Below are 20,953 nucleotides of genomic sequence, written 5' to 3' on the forward strand. Positions count from 1 at the left end.
GTTCGAAAATCAACTATATTAGCATCCCTACATCAGTCATTTTCTGAAATTCTTTTGCATAACGACTGAAAGACTACTCCACTAATCTTGCTAGTTTGATATTCAAACCTAGTCTCCAACTTGCCGAGAGTTTCAGGCAAACATGTCTCCACACGGTGACCTTCCCAGCAGACAGGTTTTAATTTTCTAATATAAAACTTACTTTGACACGCAGTCACAAAAAATGCTTTTTTTAAAAAAAAACTGAAAAACACGATAAATAAATTTACCGTTTAAAACTTTAAACAAACGTCATTTTTTGACAAAAAGTGAAAAATACGCATTTTTTTTGCCTTGTTTTTCATCTTATTTATTTTTTCATGTTTTTAATGCCAAACTGTTGAATAATTATTAGTTTTTCATTTATTTTATTTTCTCTCGTTTTTGGTTTTTTTAATTGTTACCGTATATTTTTTATTTTTTTCTTTGTCTTTCATTCTCGTCCCGTTCTACTCGCAGTTTCAAAGCCGGGGAATTTTTTATAACTATTTAACATTGCTGCATCAGCCCGACGGACGGTGTCCAGCACAAAAATTTAAAGATCCCAGAACGTTGCGCGAGCCTCCCTGTCAGTTCATTACAAGTCAACCACACGATCTCCTGCTGCGACCTGTCAATTCCTGTCACCGGTCTCAGATTTTTCTAAGTAGTTGGCCTGAAAATATTTGCCGGCGACCGCGCCCCTCTGTCACATTTCGGTAGTTGAGTCGAAAGTCGTGGAGGATTCCCATGTTCCAACCACCGGTCATGCCTCCTGCAGTCAACAGACCACCAAATAAAGTGGTTGGCATTGAAAGATAAAGCGAACCAGAGTTCACCTACGAGGGGCACTGACATTTCTGCTCTTTTCTCTCTCTCCTTCTCCCACAAACCGTTGAAGCAGAGAGAATGATGCCACTGTTACTTGGGCTCGGGATCGCCGTCGTCCCCTTGACGCTCTTCATTCCTCCATGTCGCTACGTTCCTTCCTTCCTTGTCCAGGCACAAGAGTCTCTTAACGTGGTGCGCCTTCAGCTCGAGGATCTCTTTCCCAACATCTGGCTAACCTTGCCGGCGCTCCGGCCCGCACTTTTCAGTTCAGAGATGTATCGACATTTCATGTACATATGATATGAGCTTCATTTCATTCCTGACGGATGATCGAACTGCCGCTGCTTTCAGTGAAATGTGGAAATTGGGCATAACTGATCAGTTCATATCCGTCTTGTGAAAAGTGCTTTTCTTCTCATCTTACTTTTAAGTATTAGGGTTTATAAGGTAGATCCTTGCTAGTGCATATATGCCCAAAAGCTCCTCTGATGCGTCTTGCCCTTGACTAAATTTATGCTCTACCAGGAAAGGTTAGCCTGCGAGTTCTTATCTTTGTTCGGTTACGTGTAGATGTGTTAATCTCAGGCTTTACAACGGCTGTCAGCTATTTTCTGATTAATTCTCACTCTTAGTTTCTTTAGAATTCAATTAACAATGAGCACTAGTCCGGCGACCCGTTGAGCCTTGAGAACCCCAACTAGGCCATGACAATGGCCTTCGTCCGGGCTGCCAAAATGGGGCCCGGGCTTGACTTCAAATCGGGCTAGCCCAATGTTCAGCCCTGACTTCAAATGGAGCTAGCCCAACGTTCACGCACCTTTGTTCAATGTTTTGCTGACTTAGACCAAGAAACAATTACACATAGATACTTTGTTTTGCCCTTACACTCTGTTTGGATGGACGGAAAAAGAGGGATTGAACAATTAATCTTTTGTTTTGTTTGGTTGATTAATTAAAAAGAAATGAAATGAAAGGAGTAAAAAATTTGTTTGGTTGCAAAAGAAGGGAAAGAAAATGGAATGTATGAAAATAGTGCTCTAATGTAAATTCATAGATTGAAAATGAAACGAAAAGACTATCCTTTTCTACTATGTATACTCTTGACCTTGTGTGGCTCTTTCTCTCCCTCCTCACCACTGGTCAAGAATCCAACGGGCATCGGGTCTGTCTCTCTCTCTCCCTTCTTGCCATTGCTCGAGACTTAGATGGTAATATTCCCCGTTCAGACTATACCGACCATCGCCGTCGTTGGACAGTGGGATGTCGTTGTTCATTGTGTTCCAGTACATCTCTAAAATTGAATGTTAGAGGTATTATTACAAAGTAATATAAATTTTATCATTTCTTTTCTTTTATGTAGTCCAAACAAACATGAATTTTAACAATTATTTTCTTTCTATTCAAATAAGTTTTATAATCACATAGGTTTTTTTTCTTTCTTTTCCTTTATGTTCCTTTCTCATTCCATTTCCTTTCCTTTCCTTTCCTTTTCACCCCTCCCTTTCCTTCCACTTCCCTCCATCCAAACAAAGGGTTAAGTGGTAAAATTTGTCCATTTGAATTTTAGTCACAAATATCTTATCGGCTGGACAACGTTTTGAGGTCCTTTTTGAAAGTTTTTAAGATTTTATTTTTGACTTTTTGGGGTTCAAGTTAAGGCAGTGTTTGGATGACACTCCAAAACAAATTTTTGAAAGTAAAACAGCCTTTTCCCTCCAAAACAGCTTTGAAGTGTTTGGATGCAACCAAAACCGAGTTTTTTTTTTAAAGTCAATTTAAAAAAACATTGAATAACATGGTCAGCCCAGGTTATTTTAAACAAATGAGCAAAAGGAAAATGTCTTGATGCCATTATTGTAGTATCACGATGGTTTCCGTTGATATCTTAACATTCGGAATGTTGATCAGATAATGTCGTTTTGAGATGAGATGTTTCAAACTTCCACCCTTCCTAAATTATCATCGATCGGTGTTGGTGATCAATACATCTTTTGTTTGCATTATATTGGCAACTTGGACTGAAACAGAACTTTCCAAGGGAGGCCTGGCTATGGAGCTTTTGACCTCCTTCAACTAAGTGGCAGATCCACATATAGGCAGGTGTGGGCAGTTGCCCACACTAGCATCACAAAAAGTTTTTACTTTTATATTGGTGCTTTTGAAAAAATTGCTCATTTATACACAAACGTGCCCCTTAGGATCTAAGGGTCTTTTTAATTAGTGCCCCTCAACCCAAAATTCCTAATAGGTGCATCCCTCATTGGCGCTGATACCTTCTTCACTAAGGAGGTGGCCAGCGCGGGATACGCTAGCTTGCTCATTGAAGCACCTCTGAACTTTCGCCCAGTCTCAGAGGTGAAATTGGCCTTTGAAGAAGGTCTTCCTCGCGTGCAGTTTATTGAGTATGAATCTAAAAATTAGATGTTGCACTCGGTGTGGGTCGACTAGCCACTTCATGTGTGCATGCAATGAAGGTAAGGGCAAGCAGACAATGGACGGCCAAACCCAAAACCTGGAAGGTCAAGAATGGCAAACAGTCAGAATGCCCACATGCAGCAGACAAAGAAAAATGGGACTAATTATCCAACATGTAATAGATATCAGACTTTAACAATGGAAGAAGCAGACATTTTGACAGAGGAAGTGGATAGAAACTGAGGCAACCAACAAGGGTCAGCCGTTGACAAAGAAAGCAAGGCATGAACGAGCTGCTCCAACTGGTCAGGTGATGTAAGACGTCAGTCTCGGTGATCAAGCTGATGACACAACTAAGGAGACTGCTACTGCATGAGCTGCTCCTGAGAGTGGCAGAAGCAAGCTCCCCTCGAGCAGTGTGGGTAGTGGCAAGAGATTCTCAAGTGAAGGAAAGAAAAAAACATCCTCTTAAGAGTAAAGAAGTTAGCCTTTTCAAAAAAAAGACAAGGTAGCCTCCTGAAACGGCAATCTGTACTCAATGAACTCAACACTAATATTGATAAAACTGACAGTGCCATTAAAATGGCGAGAGACAATCGGCTGGGCTCTAGTTGGCTAGAGGAGATGAGGATTTCAGGGCATAGGACTCCCTAATAGAGAGCTGACGACACACGTGCTGATCATAACCCAGAGGATGGTATCGTTGTTGACACACAACAAACTGCAAGCTTGATGGAGGAATACGTTAATAAGGAAAATGAGCGAGATGCTCCAATGGAAGAGGACAAAGAGGAGAGGGGGCGGCACCCCCCAGTAGTCCAATAAAGATAGCAGCCTCAAATACCTTAGAGTTGGCGGGAAAACCAACTCAAGAGGAGGCTACGAGGCTTTTCAATATACAGAAGCTAGATATAGCAGTTCTTATTGACACAAAGTTGACAATCGATTATCTAAGAAATGTTCGTTTTCAGTTCACTCGATATGCCTTGGTTTCTAATCTGCCCATCACTGACGCTTGGGCTAGGATTTGGGTGCTTTGGAGAGATGACGAAATTGAAGGTAAAGATGTTCAAGTATTGGATCACTATCAAGGTAGAACACGCCGGTATGGGTAGAACTTTCTGGGTGATCGGCACATATGTTGATCCGGACTTTAGGATTCGAAAGGACATATTCCATGAGTTTGCAGTTTGTTGTGTGTCAACAACGATACACTCAATGGCCCGCTAATATGCATTGGAGACCTTAACATCATCTGCAGGCCTCAAAAGAAATCAGGCAGAGTACCAGCGTTAGCAGCATGCCTTGTGTTTTCCAACTTCATTCAAAGGGTGGAATTGCAAAAAATATCTCATGCTAACGTCAGTTACACACAGAAAAATCACAGAACATGGGACGCTAATGTTCAAAGCAAAATCGATAGATGCTTCATCTCCGCGGAATGGGCAGAGGATCAGCAACTAGCTCTAAATCTGTCTGTGGTTCGTTGCACCACATCTGATCACAACCTGATTATCTCTGAATGCAACAAAAGCACCGGCTGCAGAAGTGATAAATTTGTTTTTAGTCATTTTAATTACAGGAATAACATGGCAGGTACACAGAAACCATTATGCAGGGGTGGAGTAAGGAGGTCCGAGGATGCCCTATGATCAAGCTCCTTGACAAGCTAGAGGCAATCAAGACAGGTCTGAAAGAACGGAGCAAAGATGGTCCGAAAGACATAGCAGCATAATAGTCGACCTTCAAGAGAGGTTGAGTCACGTACAAGCAGAAGCGGAGGGGGGGTGTAATGGTGCTTTAGATAGGTTGCTAGCCTTGAAACTAGAACTGAGGCACTTGCTCAGGTGTGAAGAGAGCATGAGGCGTCAAAAATCAAGGATCACTGGGCTTCGGGATGGAGATTCAAATACCAAATTTTACCATGTTATGGTGAAAGGAATGCATCGAAGGAACAAGATCAGCAGGCTTAAAGATAGTGATCAGTTGTACTTTGAATTGGCTGAAATATTTAAAGCTAGTAGTGCTTATTTCACCAGCCTTCTATGCAAGGACAGTGCCACGGGAAAACTTCCTGAAGGTGTCCATGGGGGTCTCATCGTCAACCAAGCTACAAATGATAAGGTTAATAGCAATGTGTCAGATGAAGTGATCTCTTGCGCGGTTTTGCAGTCCTAGAAAAAGACTGCGGCAGGCTCGAATAGTTTTAACAATGACTTTTATCGTCACCATTGGGACCTCATAAAAGACATAGTTAGCAATGGGATAAAGGGCTAATTTGAAAGTGGGAATTGGTGAAGAGTATCAACTGCACAGATGTTTTAATTCCTAAAGGTGTAGGAGCTAACTAAATGGATAGATTCAGACCCATTTCGCTCTGCAACAGCATCTTAAAATGTATCTTCATGATTATGGTTAGACATCAACGGCCCTTTTTCAGCATGATCATATCAAAAAATAAAAATGCCTTCCTACATCGAAGGAGTATACATGACAGCATCTTTCTAGGGCAAGAGATGGTAAGCATTTTGAATGGCAAGAAGTAGAGAGTGCTTGGTATTGAGCTAGACTTGAGCAAAGCTTATGATCGCGTGGGTTGGAGCTTTCTGGAGCAAGTTTTAAGATTCTTGGAATTCGGTGAAAGATGGATCAATAGAACCATGACTTTAGTAACCATGATAAGCTCGGCTCTCCTCATAAATGGCCGAGAGGGCACATGGTTTAAACGGAAGAGAGGGTTCCAGAGAGGAGACTCTCCGTCTCCTTGTTTTTAGTAATAATGACAATTTTCACTGGCTTGGTGCGAGGGAGAATTGAACATGGTCTGATTAAAAGCCCTCAAGTTAGAGGCAAGCATAACATCTACATCCCAGCCTTATACCAAATGATGTGCTTCTCTTCATACAAGGCAAACAAAAAGGTATCTGGGAACTCTAGGACTACTGGCGACTGATGGAAGAATGCTCAGGCCTCAAAGTGAACATAACCAAGAGCACTTTATTCGGTTTTAACATGGACAAAGGTGCATTGGAGGTTGTTCAAGTGGAGTTTGGTTGGCAGCAGACCAACCTCCTCGTAGAATATCTTGGTGTCGGCCTCCATGTTGGGAAGCTCACCGAAGCCCAGTGTGCGACCCTAATTACAAAGATAGATAAGAAGTTGGTAGGATGGAAAATGAGACCGATATCCTGCATCGTCAGCCAATCCCCTCTACTGGTGCATGACTTTGAAACTCTATCGAACATTCACAAGCACATAGAACAGCTCTGTGTGCAAGTTTTATTTGAGGAGATAGTGAATAGAAAAAGATCAACCATCTCATCAGCTAGAAGGATTTGTGTCGTCCTAAGCTGGAAGGTGGAATTGGGATCCGCCGGCTATTGGACGTCAATGCAGTGTGTAGAAACTGCTCTTCGCAATTGCAATATGTGGGATAATAGAACCCCAGGTCGTTGCTCCTTCGTGTGGAGGCAAATTGTTAGAGCGTGGACTTTGGTCAAAGACAACTTTGAATGGAAGATTGGGAAACAGAACAAGGTTAAATTTTAGGAGGACAATTCGCAAGGAAAAACCCTGGCCGCTGAAATTCCAAGCTCCCATTATCACCTTATAGAAGCCATGTTGAATTGTTCTGTCCAAGAACTGATGCGAGGTGATGACGCCCATCCCTTTGAGATGACAAATAGATTGGGAATAATGTCGAGAATTCCAGTGGCCAGTTTTGAAAGAGATGATAAGCTGGTCTAGATGAGTAGCACCAACGAGGACATCACTAGAAAAGCCTTGAGTAATTCGGTTAGAATCAAAGAGCAGAGCCATCCATGGAAAATGAACATTTGGCATAGTGGTGCGACCCCAAGATCTTGTTGAACAATATATGCGGCTGAAAAAGGAAGGCTCCCAATACATGATAGATCCCAAAAGAAAGGAATGCAGCTAGCTTCTCAATGTTACAACTACAAAAGAGGAATTCAAAGCGAAAACTGCCTTTTTTTCATTGCAGTGTTGCAGAGGATATCTGGAAATACATCCTGGGGAAGTTTGAGATCAAGATCAAAATCCCACAAGCCATTCATGACGCATTAGCATGGTGGTTTAAACGTAAATTCAAGAACAAAACCCTGTTCAAATGCTGGAAACTTGTTTTCATGTTATCAATTGGTTCCTTTAGAGAATGAGATGCGACATGAAATATGGAGGCAGAACTTAGATGGGGGCTACTGGGGAGAAGGCCTAAAAACACTGCAATGAGTGTTTCATGAATAGACAATGGCATGAGCCAGACACACATATTATTAACAACTGGCTGAAAATGTTGTGAGGGGATTGGTGGTGGAAAGATGAAGCACAACTCAACATACTTGTGGCTGTGCCGTTTAAAGATAGTCGAACTGGAGTGGCGAAACCTACTCTTCAAGGTTCCATGGAAGCGATGGTGAGGTGGGAGAGGACAGGCTATTACAATTCAAGCATGGAAGCAGTTTTGTTCTGTTTGGGTGTTATTCGACAGGCTCATTCAGTCAAGATTAACGTAATCATCAACACTTTGCAACACATTGTGAAAAATGGCAAATTATACGCAGAAGACAATGCTCAGGATCAATGCTCAGAGCCTAATATTTCTGTTGTTAAAGGCTGGCCTGTCCTTGAGGCTGCCCATCTTCTTTTTTGCTTTCCGAAGACTAAATTTTGTAAATATTGAGAATGCCCAAAAGGAGACTGGAGTCCTTTCCTGGAACCCCAAGATTGAGGCAGGATCTATCTATTGATGATCCCCATTTTTGTTGTAAATTCCCCCAAATTTGTTATTAATAAAAGGCAAGGACCCCTTGAATGATTTTGCATTATCAATTTCTCCTCTTAGTTCACAGCATCAATCTTCATGGTTATAAACGTTCAGATCTGGTTTAAGGTTTTGTTTTTCAAATGTACAAGCTCAATGTGGATTTGATTCCTCAAGTAGCTAGTAGATTCAAATCCAAACTATCAACATCCCTGTCATCCTGGCCTTCTTTCAAACAAAGGATATCTAGAACTAAAGGGTATGTACATCCATTTACATCCTCAAATATGAAGTTAGATAAATCTATACAGTATGGAAGTCCCCAAATATTCAACAACGATTTCTTGTGGCCCACAACGGGAAACATAAGGGATAAATTCGAAGCACGGAATGAAGCAGCAAAGCTGCCTATAAAGGCGAGGGTTAAAAGAACTCAACTTTAAAAATTACCGTTCCAAGTGTGAAAAAATAATCAAAATTGTCATGTAAGAATTCATAATTATGTTGTGTGCATAGTCACGATGTGTTCATATTGGCATGAAAATGGTTCAAACCTGGTTATGTTCATCATTTACTAGATCTTACCTAATGGGATCTCCCCAGATCAGATTCAGGTTCATTCTCAGAATTGAATCTCTAAAGTCAGATCCTGATCTGGCTTTCACATGTAATCAGGTAGGTTTGAAATTCAGTCCACTTAATCCGCATACCGAGTCGAGTGCAATTAGTGCTCTTATTAACATCTCAACAAGAACCTCGCAACAAGAAGGAAGAAGAAGCCAAATTCAAGCTGACATCTGCAGCCTGCAAGGTACATGAATCAACAGTCACGACCTCAGCATCGTGTTATTCACCATCAACTCTTGACAAATAACATACAGGTCGTACGTTCTCTGTTATGCAACTACGGTTTTTTGCAGAGAATGGGACAAAATATAAGAAAACCAACATCCCAATTCTTTTTCCTTTGTTTTTATTGATTGAGGGATGAGAAGCCTAACGAAGAAAACTTGAATCCCTCCATTTTTTTTCTCTTGTTTTATTCCTCGTTTGAGTATTTGTTACTCGGATTGGATTTAGAAAGGTTACAGACGAGCACAGAAACATCGTGAATGAAGCCTCCTTCTCTTTACATGCTCAAATGATTTTGAATTTTGAAAAGAAAAAAAATGATGCAAGTCAATGGATCGGATTCGGATTACATACATCTTTAATCATATCCGCTTTTTGGATATTCATATATTCCGATTCGAATTCGGATTTGAGTTCGAATAAAGCAAATCCGAATCTCATTTTAATATTTATACCCGAATCCGAATTTTGAACCATCAAGTTTTAAGCATTAGATACATGATATTTGTTTAAAAATGAATCCAATCCGAATTCGATCGGATATTATGTATATCCGAATCCGATGGATGTCATTTATTAAATCCGAAACCGATCCGATTTTTTAATGATATATTAAATTTTTATCCATATCCAATTTTTTCGGTCGGATTGGTCGAATATCCGATTCAAATCGGATATATTGAGATCCCTATCGGAAAGAGAGGTCGGCGGGAGAGTCGAATCAAAGCATTTTGGTGTTTTACTGAATATGGGAAGAACTTTTTGGTACATTCACTCATCATTTCTGAAATAAAGTGGTGCTTTATTATTGTTCAATTGTTGAGCTTGTTAATCGTTTGTTTATTGGAGGCATTTTGTAATGTATTACGAAACTAATCAATACTGATCAAATTGGCTAGACAGAAGAAGCACCAGACAGATGTGTTCTGTTCACATCTGATAAATATTATACCCTCAAACAACTGCTAATTTTGCAAAACCACAGGTTATATAAGAAACAGATAGAAAATAGGACGTACCGCTGATTACAAAATTTGGTCTTATGAGGAAATTAAGATATCACCCATCATTGCCATCTTTTAGGAGGCTTTATTGTTGATACGGTTGGTTGCGGCACAATTGGTCTTTGTAAACCTGGAAAAGAGACAACAACATATGCATGAAAAGAAGTAAGAAGCTATAATTTCAAGTGCAGTTGGAACATACCGATTGATGGCTTGAAAGGATCCTTGATTCGAGATTGTGGCCGAGCAGCATGTGACCTTGGAGGCGGACGAGGAATCCATGATGGGGCTTCTGACCTGCAAATGAAATAGAAAACTCAAATAAAAAGTTCACATTGAAAAAAGGAGAAAATAATACTTCAAATAAAAGTTTCTTAAAGTCTTCAACCCAAAAAAAGGTTGTTAAAAGCCCTGTCCATTAATGAAAAGGCTTGTTAAAGACAACCAAGATAGGAGATAACCCTGTTCTCATCAATTTTCAGTCAGATGTCCCACGTTTGAGCAAAGGGTCATGTCTTGTCTGACAGGAGGACATGAACTTTTTAACCAGCAATAAAAATTGCTCAGTTTAAATCTGTCACATCGGTACGGGTACAGACTATTTTTAAAAAAACTTGGGTACGGAGGTACGGCTATATATATATATATATATATATATATATATATATATATATATAACATAAAACAAGAATTCAAACAAAATAACACAATCATGATTCAAAATGTATAGTTTTTAAAGAAAAAACTATTGAACAAAATATGAAAATGCAGCTCTATATGTGTTTCCTGGGTGTAAATGGTGTAAAGAAAAGGCACTACAGCCAAAAATTAAGAAATCATAATTCGTGCTTTCTAATCATTCATATGGAATTACAATAGAAATTTTCGGATCTGTTAAAAGGGTAGGTCCTCAATTGTCATGTTTACAGAAAGTTCTTAGTCGTTTTTTATTGGCTCATAGAGAGAATAATGATAATTTTTAACTAAATTAATCTTTTTGTAATTTATGTAGAACTGATCATTTTATTTATATAATGTCCACCAAATGTTCTACCCAGTCCAAAATCTAAATATGACCATATCTTGCATAGGATACTTAGCCGACAAAACTGAAAATAGGAAAGGGCTGAGTCAACTTTGATCAAGCCCTAAATCGGATGGATATGGTCTTGGGTACGTTGACCGTATTCGGTACTGTTTGACCAGTACCCAACAGGTACTCGAGACAGTACAAGTACCAGTGTCGTACCTGACCAGTACGAGTACACTGCCTTTACAGCAATACTCATGTGACAAAGGTTTAAATGGTTACATTTAATCGCCCAAATTACCTACAAAAGAGGCAGTTAAATTAATGAAATTCAGACATAATATACTACGTTTTTTGTTACACCACCAAAAGTTGCATGCACTTTTGTATTTTCAATAACAATTATTTCATAAGCAATAAAGAGCATATACATGGCTCATTCAAACCCGAACATGCAAAGTCAATTTCAGAGGAGAGACTAAAAGAAAGTGAAACTAATATCCAACGTGATTTAAGCCTACAGGATGTGGAAAAATATGTTCTGAATTGCTATTGTTCAGCTAAAGACATGCATAGGATGCTTGATGAATGTCAGTGGAAAATATCACGTCTGTTTACACAGGTTGATCTGTAGAACAAATAGGTTTCTTATTCAAAAGGATGTTGCTGCTATTACGAACCTAAAACAACATATATCTTACCGCTTCTTTGCATTACTTAAATCTTTAGCAGCTTCTGGAAGAAGGTTTAATTCGACCATGCTAGACATTGCATCATCAGTGTCCGCACCCATGGAGAGACCACTATCAGATATGTCACTCAACCTCTCTTCTGCATCTCCAAATCCCAGAAGTTCAACATCAGCTGCTTGAGCATTTTGGCTTCGATCTGCACTAAGTTTTGGCTGTTGATTGTGTTCCTTCGGACTTCTTAAGTCATTAACGGACTTCTCTGAACTGGAGTCTGATCGCCTGTCAATGTACTCAGAATAATTGCAGACATCAGAAACAGTTCTTCTGTGCCCTGCGTCACATGAGGAGGTACTTGACAGAAGTTTGCTTGTTTCACCACAGGAAGATCTGCGATTGTGATTGACAAAGCCTCTTTGAGATGGCCTCTTGGGAGACAAAGATGAAGCACACTTTGTCAAGTTTGTACTTCGCCTTTCTGAGGCAGCTCGATCTAGGAGCAACTGTAACCGTTGAATTTCAGCATCCTTCCTTAAGGCCAGCTCCTTCAGTTGTGCCACCTGCCAGGCACATTTGTAAATCAGTTACAAATGTAAGACAGTGGTGTTCTCAAGCCTAACGGAAGATTTCATCTGCTTTAAGAATGATTTTCATTGGCAATTGACATTCTTGGAATAACAATGTTCAGTGTAATGTTGACTATTGTAGTGAAGATGAAAGAATCATCAAATATCAAATGCTACGTACATTCCTGTGATTAAATTAGAATTCGTTGTTGTAAAAAAGGCTGATAAAAAAAGGAAAACGTTTTCCTGGAAAGAAGAAAATAAAAGCAAAAGAGGAAAACCTGCTCCGTTAAATCTCTAATTTCTTTGCTCTCTTTATTGATCTTTGCAGCTCCTAACTCAACTCCTGACACCCTTTCAGCAAATTTTAAAGTACTTAGGGACTCGGAATATGATTCAATATCAGGATTAATCTGTACAAACATGAGTGTCTTTGCTTGACCACCTACAAAAGAAAAATAACATAAAATCCAATGTGATTCAGATAATAGCACGCAATCATAGTTCAACATAAAGACTACCCAAAGCTCACAACAAACAGAACTTAAAAAAACACCTAGAGAACCCTGCAGGATCTGAGTGAGCTTGCTGTTCCGGTATGGTATATGAGGGCTCTTTTGAGCTAGAGCATAAATAACGTCTCCAAGAGCAGACAGGGATTTGTTGATATGTTGTGCTTCCCTGAGCCTGTTGCCGGTAGCTTCAGACCGATCAACTCTTTCACTCCCTGCAAGATCTACCAAATGGAGTGACCCTCGTAATGTGGTACCTGGCTGCAAGTTCGTACCTCGTACATGCACTGTGAGAATACTGCAACAATATTCCAAATATATAAATATATCACAAAAGCTTGTCAAATAAGACAAACTGTTATCTCCTTCCCATATCAAAAATGAAAAAACTACATGGCCAACCACTCAGACACAGGCCAGAGGTGAAACCTGTGTGAGCGGCTACTTCTCTCATTCATAGCAGTGGCACCTATAGCCCTGTTCATGTGGCCTGTCTGCATCAATGCAAGAACATCAGCAGTCGAACTCACATGATGCATACTTGCATCAGGGATGCTTAATCCATTGTGCTGTGAAGCGCTCCAAATCCCAAGTGTATGCAAGTTAAAGAAGACACTTCTGATGACATGGAAACTAAAAGGAGCCTAGCAAATTATTTGAATTATAAGTGTGGTTAGGGCAAAAGCTTCTAAACATAAATAGTGTGTCACATGAGTGCGAGTGCGGGATTCAGGTGAGCTCAGAAAAACCTTGAGAGAGAGAGAGAGAGAGACAGATACAGAGAGAGAAATTGAAATCAACCTACTGCTGGATGTTGCTGGATGACAAAATACTTAAAAACTGTTGTTGTTACCATGCAACGGAAGCACTAGCAAATTAGCAATAGTGTATGGTATGGTGATGGTTTATATATATATATATATATATATATATATCCCAGAAGTGGATCGGGATGTTACAATATATATATATAATGCATTTAAATTGCAATATAAAGTACGTAATAAAAAGTTACTAACAGCTGCGACGCACATCTGCAAGCATCCAACTTCAGATGTGGAAGCGTATGAGCAGCATCCATGTGACATAGCATAGATGTAATAGAAACTTGATCAAGTCAACAAAATAAAAATGAATATTCAAATACTGATTTCCTGATAAAACTAAGACATGCCTAGGAGACAAAACAGTATTATCATATAGATCTAAAGGAGGATATTTCTTCTGAAGGCCATCAATTGTAAGTAGATCATGCACTTGTTCATTGTATATTTCAACCATCTGAACTTCAACTTCATATGCACAAGTAGTGCTTCTTTTCTGAGAAATGAGGAAAAGATCATTCAGTGCTCGGTAATTGACTCCCCATGTCTCCTCTGAGGGTGGCTCTGGTCCAGTCTGATTTTGAAAAGCACAAGAAGAGCAATCAAGCAAATAGAATCCAACAACAGGTTTTTGATCTATTATATAACAATAAATTTTCATAACAGATTAAAGGACAATAAATGCTGTAATGGAATCATAAAGATAATCATAAATGCATTAAAGCATGCATACCATTGTAAATGTCTTCCCTGAACCAGTTTGACCATAGGCAAAGATGCAGACATTGAAACCATCAAGAACAGATCGTATAAGCGGTTGTGTGTCCATAAATACCTCCTCTGTGAAACACCACATGGAGTTACTAACCAAATAGATCTTAAAGACACAAAAAACAAGAAGAATGTTTTTTATATTTTTATTTCACATCCCAATGAAGTTGGTGGCTGTCCAGCCCCAGTTTGGGCTACTAAAACAAAGCAGAAGCCTGTGTTGTTTACATTATCAGCTGCCAATATTGGTTCTTGTTTATTAGTTGGAAACAATTGACCATAACTAACTGACAAGGATTCTCCTGAGACATTTAAAAATAGTTTACATAAAATGAAAAGCAAATAATGTACAGACATTTTGCCAAAATGAAAAGAATCCCATACGAAGAGGGAGTTTTGATATTTCAACACACTTTAAAGAAAAATAGAAAGAGAAAAGCTTTACAAGGTAAATACCATAATGTATGAGCTACCCAGTACCCACTACAATAACATGATCCTATTATGGATATCAGTAGCACAAACCTTGAGTAGCTCTTGGACCAAAAACTTTGCTGAACTTGAACATATGCTGACCATCTCTCCCTGGCTTGGAAGGATTTGACACAAGCAAATCACCATCATCCCCAATATAGTCTATGATGCTCTTATCTCCAGCCTCACCAGGAAGGAATGGCCTTATTCTGCAGTACACCCTAATATTTCCTATTTGTAAAGATGTATGTTAGCATTAGAAACATAAAAAATACAAACTGCAGTTTAACATGATTATGGCAGAAAAGCTAACAACCTTTTAGGTCCTGAACTTCGTTGTATAGCTTTCTATTCTCATCAAGAACCATGTGATATTTCTCTGCTGCATCTGCCAATCTTTTGAAACTTACACCTGCACAAAGATCAGAACTGAAATTTCAGACTACCATTGAACTTCTTATCCGACAAAGAGCCATGCAGACAATAGTATACTTAGGTTACTAATCTCTTCCAACCATCCTCTCTGCATATCAAGAACTTCCTTCTTTGCAGCTTGAGAAGCCAATCTTAGATCCTGCATAAATCAGGCAGTTACTATGTTGTACTTACCACTGAACTCCAGAATATACATATTGAAAGATGCGAATTTGTAAGGATGGGCAGCAAGTTTTACCCCAATATCCTGGAGATGGCTGTCAATTAACCTTTTAAAGCCAACTTCTTTCAATTTCCATTTCTGAGATCTTGATTCAGAAACTGTCTCAAGCTCTTTGATTTTCCGCTTAGACTCTTCTAGGAAGAATTCAAGTTGCTCGATCTTCTTCTTCAATTCATATGCAGCCTCTTTGCCTTGTGTTTCTAAATCCAAGCAGTGCTGCTCGTATGTCCTTTTGGCTGTTTCAAGTTCTTGACTCAAAGAGGAAACTTCAAGTTCCATTTGTTCTTTCTCCTTCATCAGACTAAGCACGTGCTGCTCCTCAAGTTTCCTCTTCATCTCTGTATCACTTTTCTCTATCTGAAAATTTCAAATTCATTTATCTAGCATCAAAACAATTCCCAAATTCAAATACTGTGACTATTAACTGCATCCTTCTAACACTAAAGCAATTAGCAATATTATTGCCCAAAGATGTCTAGGAGGGTATTAGAGAGTTGCACCACCATATCTAGGAAGTTTTTCTGCTTAAGTTTATTAATGATACACGAGCAACCGAGCTTACAAATATTAAAATGCAATCTCTGCAATAACAGTATTGAGAATACCAAAAGTAAGAACAAGATCTCCTAAACGTCTTCCAGTGGAAACTAAAACTGGCACCAGCTGAAAAAAGAAACATGAAAAACTTTGTCTTGCATAATTAAAGGAACAGAATCTACACCTTTAACTTCTGAAGCTTACCCGTCACAACCTGAAAATGAAACACAATCACTTTCCAGAACACTAGATACAGTATAAACGAACTATTTAGAAGCAAAATAACATAACGAAAAAAGCAGATTGCATCTGCCGACACTCAATATATACTTTAATTTCCTCACTTGTCCCAGTGGCAAGAGTCTCAAGCATGCCAGCTCTGGAAACCAATCTTTCTTCTCGTGCAAGAACCTCTTTAAGAGCCAGTTTTAGCTGCAGAAAAGTGGAAGACAAAAGAATAACCAAATCTGTGATGGTCAAAATTATCTTAGATTCAGCAACGTATAGTTGGAAACTTTACTTTTCTTATTTGCTCCCCTTGAGTTGACAACCGCCTTTCAATCTCCTGCATAATTTTTCTAAACAAAACTTCCAACTGCTGAACCACAAACAGTATATTTAGAATCCAGTGTATATTCAAAAGAAATATAGCATAAGATAATCAATATTACAACAGAAGAGCATTGCTTTCATGGGATGAAAAGCATACCGAAGAAACTTCCCCACTTCGCTTATCTCCAAGAAATACATATAAAATGTATAAAAGAGACTGAGTTGGAGCATTCTGTGAAGGGGCAGAACCATAACCAAAGAGAAAGAGCATCATGCTAGAGATATGGTCTAACTTCATGCTTATTCAAAAAGGAAAAAATGAATGGGAAAACTTACATCCAGATCATTTGGATTCACCATTGCAGAGCTCATTATTGCAAGAAGATCTGAATTGGACTCTTCATTCAGTTGAAAAACCTCAGTAAACTTCTGACCAACAAAATTTAAACATGGAGGATATGGTTCTGCAGAAATTTCCAAAAGAACACATAATAGCAAACACTGCAAGAGTTAAGATGGTTTCATAGACAATTTGACTGGGATTTTTTACTTGGACCCTGTATTCTACATATTGCAAAACCTTGATCTGCTTCCTTCTTCTAAGCAGTATTTGAACTAAAGCATTTAGGTCTCATTACATTCTTGGAAGTTGGAACCAAGGGTTATTACATTAGAAGTACATGTTTAATCAATTGAATAGATGGATGACCTTTGGGTGTTACAACGTTATACCTGATACAACAGGGGCACTTGAAAAATTATGAGATCTTGAATCTGGACAATTTTTTGGAGTTTCTTTTTCAGTAGCTGGGGAGGTCTGTTTATTCGCTTGATCTCCTTGCTCACAATCTCCAACAGAGGAACCTTTTACATCTGACTGTGGCTTCTTCTGCAACTCGCCAACACCTTTTACTGAAGCAGGCATCAAACAACCAGAAGTAAAGAGGCAAAGTTCATACAGTCAAATACAATTTACAAGGACAGGAGGGATTATACATTACCATCAGAGGTGAAGTAATTCTTAAGATTCAGAAGGCACTCCACAACAGCTGTTACTGGTCCCTGCATGAAGATGGTAAAATGACTGAGAAAGCAAATTAGAGCTATCTATGATACAATCATCAAGGACAAAGTGGGATTATGAAGAGAAATGGACAAAAGTCACAATGCCTGTTCTAGATCTAAAGGATCAAATGTTGGCAAGCCAAGATCATCCAATGCTGAGAGAAATTTCTTGACATTCTCAGACCGTCTCTTGGCAGAAAGAACAGCAAATCGTGGAGAATCAAGACTTCTTGGAGACTCTGGTTCCATGTTTACATTTTCCTGCATAACTAAATAAGTTAATAAGCAGATACACATAATTCAAGGAGACTTCTTCATTTAGAATGAGGCAGCTTTCCAGTGGAAACCAATTTTAAGTGATGGAAGATGCTACTAGTACAAATCCAATGTGAATCACAAAGAACATGGTACGAAAAAGAACAAGCAAAATATAAGAACAACTTCAACCTCCAGAATGAAGCCAGATTTCAGTTTCTTCATAATGCCACATAAGACCATCCCATCAAACAAGCGTCTTCTTAGATCTTCTTCAGTAGCATCTGATGGAATCCTCAAAGAATGGAACATTCCGTTCAACCATTCCACTACTTCTGCCCTCTGCTTAGCATTAGCACCAATAACTGCACATTTGAGAAAATTTCCACATCAAGTTGGAAAGGGCTTCACTTACCATGGATTGGCCTTCAGATGGTTACCAGGGGTAACTTAAAAAAGAAGATAAGTATAGCAAACAGTAAAAACAAACCTGAGCTGGCATATCTTCTTGGGACAATTGGTTCAGAAAAGTAGCTAGTAGCGACCATTCTAGGGCTGCCGATTGTTGAACTACCAACCTTTGGGCTAACCACTCTGGGGCTGCCAATTCTTGGGCTACCAATTTCCCCATCTTCCAATGAAGTCCTAAGATGCTTAAGAAATGAGGCATTAACTTGGGGCCGCATGGAATTCTCAATGGATACCGGATTTCTCCTCAACATCATTCCAATTTAAATCAGCAAGACCAATCTCAAAACTGAAAAGATGCTGATTGATTACCCAGGTGACAAGGATTAAGCCTACACATGATTTAAAAGAAAAAAAAAATCCTGAGTCATGCAGAAAATGCATTGGAATTCTGCCACAAAAAGAAAAAAATTCAAACCACACCTTCGACTGTCTACGGCTTCCAATGTCTATGGCACTATAACTGATCTCCAGATCATCAAGTGTGAAATAACAGAAAGGTACCTGCCTTTGAAATCCTAACTTTTATGCTCTTGCTTCCCATGGAAACTAGCGGATGATTTAGATCCTTACACATTGAAACACCACTAAAAGATGCAACCATAGTCAAACTTCCACGTCTTTAACTAAAAAAATCACAAGTCGATCAATGGCTAGCGACAACTAAATGATAAAAAACAGGCAGGTCGCTCTCAACGGTCTTCATCTGAGGAACAACAAATCCTTACAGAAAGCACAAAAAAAAGAGAAAAAAGGAATCTCAATTTTCAATTAGAAAAATAGACTAAAAAATTCCGTATAAGATTGCATCTCACCCTTTTCCATCATAAACCATCACACTGTAGCAAAACAATAAATAGACTTCAAAAATGGAAAATGAAAGTTAAATTCCAATACTAAAGCCACGAAATACATAAATTAGGACAAATTCGCAGTTAAAGAAAGTTGCATGGACGACATCGCTTTTATCACTTTAAAGAGATTTCATCTTCTCCTGTTCAGGAGCGGAAAAAGGGAGGCATAATTCAGACAACGATTTCATGACCGTTCTTCTTATTTTCCTTGAATAAATAAATAAGATTTAAAAATGAAACAGAAAGAGACGAAGGACCTCACCCATATTTCAGTGCAGTTCGACTAGAGTCAACAACGGGAGAAAAAAAAGACAAGCCTAAAAGAAATAAATCTTCCACAGGCTTCATGTTCGGAAAACCGAAAAGCAGAAGGCAAATAAAGCCCGTAATTCCACCAACTCATAGAGAAGCACCGAGGATCTTGAAGCATTGACCGGGAAAAGCATCGCCATATACCGAAACAACCCAAGAAAAAACGATGAGAAACTTATTGACATAAAGAGAAAAACTAAAGGAAAACAAGCCTGCAGTCCGCTACTACAATCCATACGGTCGTGCACCTTCTCCGAAAGATCAATTCATATAAAGAGATCAATGTGTTCATCAAAGAGAACGTGGACATCCCGATGAACGAAAACCAAAACACGGAGAATTCCCAACAGTCGACATATAGCACGATTACAAAGCAGAAGAACATCAACATCACAAAGAATGAATGAGAGAGAGAGTGTGTGAGTCACAGACTCGAAGAAGTACCATGGCCTACTAACAGACCTGTCGAAGTGGATGACCTGCTCCGGCACGTAGGAGTCCCATGCGGCAGTTGCTTCAGAATCCTCCAGGAAAATAGAGGCGAGGAAGAAAGCCAGCGACCGCCCGCCCCACCGTCTGCCTAGGAGGGAGAGACAGAGACAGAGAGAGAGTTCCTGTGCGGCTGCCTCTCTCTGCTAGGTGATCTGCATAGCACGTCATATACATGAGAAGACGTGGGCGCCAAAACGAAGAGCTGTTCAGGCGTCCCCTTCTTTCCATGCACACCTCGAGAGAGAGAGAGTCCTCGCACGTAGCCCATGCGACCTGGACTCGCCATCATCTCCCCTTAGGTGGCAGCCGACAGAAGCCGTCTCGGTAGACCATGCTTCCCCCCATGTCAGACTCGTTTTCACTTCTTATAAAATAGTTTTAATTTACTGATCTTAATTTAAAAAATAAAAAATAAGGAATTATTAAAATAACCGTCCTGAATCTAGAAAACTATTTTCTACAATCATAAGAGCTCATCTCGAACCTCCCTCTAGTTAATATGAGGTGATTGACAAGGAAGAGATAAAAATAGAAATGAGAGATAAATATAGGTGAGAATAAGAAAGAGTGAAGCAAAAAATGATAGAACTTAGACAACCTCTTGACAAAAAAATGGTTTTTTGTCATAACCTGATTTAGTAAAACCATTTTGCGTTTGGGTAACATACTAAAAACCAGGTTTTTGCTTTTTCAAATATGGTTTTTGTACGCAGAAAAGGGTTTTAGAGGCACTTTCAAAAATTCTTGAGCTGAATGTAGTTGATTTACAATTAATTAATTTACATGACAAAATTAGTAGAAAGATAGCCCCCTCGTTTAAGATTTGAGGATATCAGATCCTCGAATCTTAAAAGCTTCTTTGATATCATCAAGCTCTCGCCGTCTCTCTCTCTCTCTCTCAGAGACTTCAGCAAGCTCCTTCACTCGCTCTCTGACTTCAGCGAATGAAGGAGAGATCGAAGCCATGGCGCGCGGTCGTTCGTGATGGTGA

At 39.2% G+C, this 20,953-nt stretch overlaps 1 protein-coding gene across 1 annotated transcript; it reads right to left on the reverse strand.

The window, feature by feature from the left end:
- Positions 1–9,866: 9,866 nt before the first annotated feature.
- LOC116255990 (kinesin-like protein KIN-14C) lies at positions 9,867–20,311 on the reverse strand. The gene is made up of 24 exons (XM_050078495.1): positions 19,915–20,311; positions 18,728–18,891; positions 18,327–18,636; positions 18,029–18,201; positions 17,687–17,842; positions 17,518–17,578; positions 17,249–17,428; positions 16,853–16,980; positions 16,674–16,748; positions 16,485–16,562; positions 16,295–16,396; positions 16,149–16,178; positions 15,443–15,784; positions 15,262–15,343; positions 15,086–15,181; positions 14,821–15,000; positions 14,258–14,364; positions 13,919–14,098; positions 13,130–13,293; positions 12,745–12,998; positions 12,470–12,633; positions 11,635–12,182; positions 10,106–10,200; positions 9,867–10,033 (listed from the first exon to the last, which is right to left on the reverse strand). The coding sequence occupies exons 3-24, from the start codon at positions 18,559–18,561 to the stop codon at positions 9,966–9,968; spliced, it is 3,498 nt and encodes a 1,165-aa protein (XP_049934452.1). The 5' UTR covers positions 18,562–18,636; positions 18,728–18,891; positions 19,915–20,311; the 3' UTR covers positions 9,867–9,965.
- Between the last annotated feature and the right edge of the window lie 642 nt (positions 20,312–20,953).

Source organism: Nymphaea colorata, chromosome 6 (genome assembly GCF_008831285.2).
Source record: "Nymphaea colorata isolate Beijing-Zhang1983 chromosome 6, ASM883128v2, whole genome shotgun sequence".
Lineage (NCBI taxonomy): Eukaryota > Viridiplantae > Streptophyta > Magnoliopsida > Nymphaeales > Nymphaeaceae > Nymphaea > Nymphaea colorata.

Coding starts and splice junctions, on each gene's coding strand:
- LOC116255990 (XM_050078495.1), bottom strand. CDS start 18,561: ATGATGTTGAGGAGAAATCCGGTATCCATTGAGAATTCCATGCGGCCC. Junction 17,843..18,028: donor AATCTGGCTTCATTCTGGAG/GTTGAAGTTGTT, acceptor TTAGTTATGCAG/GAAAATGTAAACATGGAACC. Junction 15,001..15,085: donor CGAAGTTCAGGACCTAAAAG/GTTGTTAGCTTT, acceptor CTTTACAAATAG/GAAATATTAGGGTGTACTGC.